The sequence below is a fragment of the Spermophilus citellus genome (assembly GCF_964194105.1).
Source record: "Spermophilus citellus genome assembly, chromosome: 2".
In the NCBI taxonomy this organism is placed as follows: domain Eukaryota; kingdom Metazoa; phylum Chordata; class Mammalia; order Rodentia; family Sciuridae; genus Spermophilus; species Spermophilus citellus.
In genome coordinates, this window is record NC_138183.1 from 136687518 (window position 1) to 136692155 (window position 4638).

Sequence of the window (4638 nt, forward strand, 5' to 3'; positions counted from 1 at the left end):
AGCGATCTGGGAGGAACAGAGGAGAGATGCTCACGTCTGCCTGGGTGGTGCTGCCCTTGCCCTTTCCTGCTCATCCTCCTGTTGGCTCTCGGTTGGCAGCTGCTGCTGTGCTCCCCGACCCCTCCCCTGGGTCCCCCAGATGGGAAGGAGGAAAGATTAGCTCTCCTTGCATCTCATGCCAGGGCTGTGCGGTGGATTAGGCTGGCAGAGAGGCCTGAATAGCTTCATCTTCAGGAACAGGAGACTCTTTCTCAAGGTCACCCTGCAATACGCACATGTTTCCGAGTTGCTCTTGGAAACCTTCTCCCATGTCCACTTGCAGATACCCTGGGTTCTGTCTTACAAAAGTGATTTCCAGGTCCCGGCCCGGCCGGTTGGTGTGGCCCGTCAGCGCGCGCTCCGCAGCGTCCGCGCCGCGTCGAGCCCAGTCGAGCCGAGCAGCGCTGCGGCCGCCGGGTCCGGCGCGGGCGGCGCGCGCTGACGGAGGGCTGCGGCCGCGGCCAGGGCGGCCCGTGGGACCGCGGGCCCCCGGCGCAGCGCCGCCCGGCTCCCGGCCCTGCCGGCCTCCTCCTTCGGCGTCGCGGCCATGGCGGCCAGCGCGAAGCGGAAGCAGGAGGAGAAGCACCTGAAGATGCTTCGGGACATGACCGGCCTCCCGCACAACCGAAAGTGCTTCGACTGCGACCAGCGCGGCCCCACCTACGTGAACATGACGGTCGGCTCCTTTGTCTGTACCTCCTGCTCCGGCAGCCTGCGAGGGCTAAATCCACCGCACAGGGTGAAATCTAGCTCCATGACAACATTTACACAACAGGAAATTGAATTCCTGCAAAAACATGGAAATGAAGTCTGTAAACAGATCTGGCTAGGATTATTTGATGATAGATCTTCAGCAATTCCAGACTTCAGGGATCCACAAAAAGTGAAAGAGTTTTTACAAGAAAAATATGAAAAGAAAAGATGGTATGTCCCACCAGAACAAGCCAAAGTGGTGGCATCAGTTCATGCATCTATTTCAGGTTCCTCTGCCAGTAGCACAAGCAGCACACCTGAGGTTAAACCACTGAAATCTCTTTTAGGAGATTCTGCACCAGCACTGCACTTAAATAAGGGCACACCTACTCAGTCCCCAGTCGTTGGTCGCTCTCAAGGACAACAGCAAGAAAAGAAGCAGTTTGATCTTTTGAGTGATCTTGGCTCAGACATTTTTGCTGCTCCAGCTCCTCAGTCAACAGCCACAGCCAATTTTGCTAACTTTGCACATTTCAACAGTCATGCAGGTGGAAGTGCTGGATCAGTAAATACTAATTTTGCTCATTTTGATAACTTCCCCAAATCCTCCAGTGCTGATTTTGGAACCTTCAATGCTTCCCAGAGTCATCAGACAGCATCAGCTATTAGTAAAGTTTCAGCAAACAAAGCTGGTTTACAGACAGCAGACAAATATGCAGCACTTGCTAATTTAGATAATATCTTCAGTGCTGGGCAAGGTGGTGATCAAGGGAGTGGTTTTGGGACCACAGGAAAAGCTCCTGTTGGTTCTGTGGTTTCAGTTCCCAGTCATTCAAGTGCATCGTCAGACAAGTATGCAGCCCTGGCAGAATTAGACAGTGTTTTTAGTTCTGCTGCCACTTCCAGTAATGCATATACTTCCACAAGTAATGCTAGCAGCAACGTTTTTGGAACAGTGCCAGTGGGTGCTTCTGCACAGACACAACCTGCTTCTTCTAGTGTGCCTGCTCCATTTGGAGCTACGCCTTCCACAAATCCATTTGTTGCTGCTGCTGGTCCTTCTGTGGCATCTTCTACAAATCCATTTCAGACAAATGCCAGAGGAGCAACAGCGGCAACCTTTGGCACTGCATCCATGAGCATGCCTGCAGGATTTGGCACTCCTGCTCCCTATAGTCTTCCCACCAGCTTTAGTGGCAGTTTTCAGCAGCCCGCCTTCCCAGCCCAAGCAGCTTTCCCTCAACAAACAGCTTTTTCTCAACAACCCAATGGTGCAGGTTTTGCAGCATTTGGACAAACAAAGCCAGTGGTAACTGCTTTTGGTCAAGTTGCAGCTGCTGGAGTATCTAGTAATCCTTTTATGACTGGTGCACCAACAGGACAATTTCCAACAGGAAGCTCATCAACCAATCCTTTCTTATAGCCTTATATAGACACTTTACTGGAACGAACTTTTATGTGGTCACATTACATCTCTCCGCCTCTTGCACTGTTGTCTTGTTTCACTGATCTTAGCTTTAAACACAAGAGAAGTCTTTAAAAAGCCTGCATTGTGTATTAAACACCAGGTAATATGCGCAAAACAGAGGGCTCCAGTAACAACTTTTAACCTGTGAATTGGCAGAAAAAGGTAGCGGTATCATGTATATTAAAAAATTGGCTAATATTAAGTTATTGCAGATACCACATTCATTATGCTGCAGTACTGTACATATTTTTCTTAGTAATTAGCTATTTGTGCATATCAGTATTTGTAACCTTAACACATTGTTGTGTGAGAAATGTTACTGGGGAAATAGATCAGCCACTTTTAAGGTGCTGTCATATATCTTGGAATGAATGACCTAAATCATTTTAACCATTGCTACTGGAAAGTTACAAAGTCAAAATTGGAAGGTTTTATTCGTTCTTGAATTTTTCCTTTCTAAAGAGCTCTTCTATTTATACATGCCTAAATTCTTTAAAAATGTAGAGGGATACCTGTCTGCATAATAAAGCTGATCATGTTTTGCTACAGTTTGCAGGTGAAAAAATAAATATTAGAAAATAAAAAAAAGTGATTTCCAAACTTTTTCAATATTAGCACTATCTTTCACATCAAATATTTTGCAGAACACACCCCTTGTAAATTCCTCTACAATAAAATTTTATGTTATTATTAGTCTTTCTAATTCTGACTTTGTAGGGAAATGTGTAATGGCAAACAGCTATTATAAATTCAGTAATGATTTCATATAGAATACATTTTATTTATAACAATATATAATACATTTGAAAATGAAATAAGTGTAGCTGTATGTGAAAATCACTATTTTGTTTTTCTGGGAGAGAGATGACACTGAATATGTACTCAAATTTGAAACCTCTTATAATAAGTCCATATTCTTCAAGGGCTCTTGGCTCCTATGTTGAAATTCTTTTGTTCATAATGTAAGACATATAAAAGTTGAGGTGACTAAGACTGTGAGGATTCCTTGAAATAGATTTAACACATTCCCAGATGCTTGGATCACTTGGCTGAGTTTCTAATGCCAGGGGTGCCTTGTCCTTTCTGTAGAGAAGCATAAAATCTGGAATATCCACATAGTGCATCTGAGAAAGTGCCTTGAACCCATAGGCAAGTCCTTCCCTAGGTTTTCTTTTATTTCTCATAACTCTTGGATTTCTTTTGTGTATCCTTTTTTTCCCCTGAAGGTATCAAAGTGTTTTGCTAAATGGCCATGATATGGATTGCACAAGCCATATACTATAAGACATGTCCATTTTGGATCCAGAGGGGTTCATGAGAGGTGGTGCCATATAAGAGAATTCTAAATCTTGGTTTTCTAATTCAATAAGAAGTATATTTAAAATTATTCTTTCCTTGCACTTTGAAGGGCTAAGAAGCTAACAAAGAAGCTAAAGAGGATTCAAGGCTCTGAGAAATTGTTGAAAAGAGAACAGATTGTTGTACAGACCAAGAATAGCTTGACGCCACTCATGGTTAGCATTTATTTGGCTCCTGCTATGCCAATATATTTACAGAGATTCAATAACAAGATACATAAAAAATGTATATATTATCGCTGTTGTTGTGTTATTTGTTTTTTCTCTCCCCTTTCTCAAGACTCATGAAGAGGAGTTAACTTTCTTTTCATTGTTAAGAAAACACAGCTCAGTCAAGACAGGTGACTTGTTCAAGGTCACAGAGCTGCTAAATGGCTGGAGTCTAATGCAGGTTCCATTCACCATAAGAAGCACAGGCTGTGCCTCAGCATTTGTTAGGAGGCTCTATTGTTCCTAAGAGTAATTTTAGAGGCATAACTTGCTGCCCAATTGTGAAGACTGTGTGTCACCTTAGGAGAGAGGTGGCGGCTGCCTTATGTGCAGTGGCCTCTGACCCACTGAAAGTCTCCATTGCCCAAGAAAATGCACCATGCCTCATAGAGAATTTTCACAGAGGTGGTCCTGTATAGGGGAATCAGACCTTCTAGTTGTGCTGTAAAAGAAAAATCTGTGAACCCAGAGCAAGAGGATTTTGGCCTCAAATATATCAGTGGTTGATTTTTTCAACCAACAAGATTCTCAACTTCTCCAAATATTCATTTCTTTTTCTGTATATTGATGATTCATTTGTTTATCAGGGAATGCTTTGAATCCTAACCTTGAATTATCTACAGTTTGGGGTGGTATTCTTCATCACTTAGGAGCTCAATTCAGTGGTAAAAGAATATAAAAGGTAATAACTCAGAATAACAAATGGGGTAATAAAGAACTGGAGAAATCAAAGAAGGCCTCAAAAAAGAGGCAACTTTCAAATCAGGTCTTGAAGACCTACAAATAAATTCAATTTTACTGGTGTGTGTTTGTGTGTTTGTGTGTATGCACGCACGCATGCACTATGTACCAGTTACTATGTTAGGCTCT

The 4638-nt window shown here is 43.4% G+C and overlaps 1 protein-coding gene across 1 annotated transcript; it reads left to right on the top strand.

The window, feature by feature from the left end:
• Nucleotides 1-364: 364 nt before the first annotated feature.
• LOC308641977 (arf-GAP domain and FG repeat-containing protein 1-like) lies at nucleotides 365-2788 on the top strand. Its single transcript, XM_081280562.1, has one exon. The coding sequence runs from the start codon at nucleotides 587-589 to the stop codon at nucleotides 2153-2155; it is 1569 nt and encodes a 522-aa protein (XP_081136688.1). The 5' UTR covers nucleotides 365-586; the 3' UTR covers nucleotides 2156-2788.
• Nucleotides 2789-4638: the final 1850 nt, after the last annotated feature.

Excerpts from the sequence above, each read along its gene's own strand:
- LOC308641977 (XM_081280562.1), top strand. The coding sequence starts at position 587 with ATGGCGGCCAGCGCGAAGCGGAAGCAGGAGGAGAAGCACCTGAAGATG.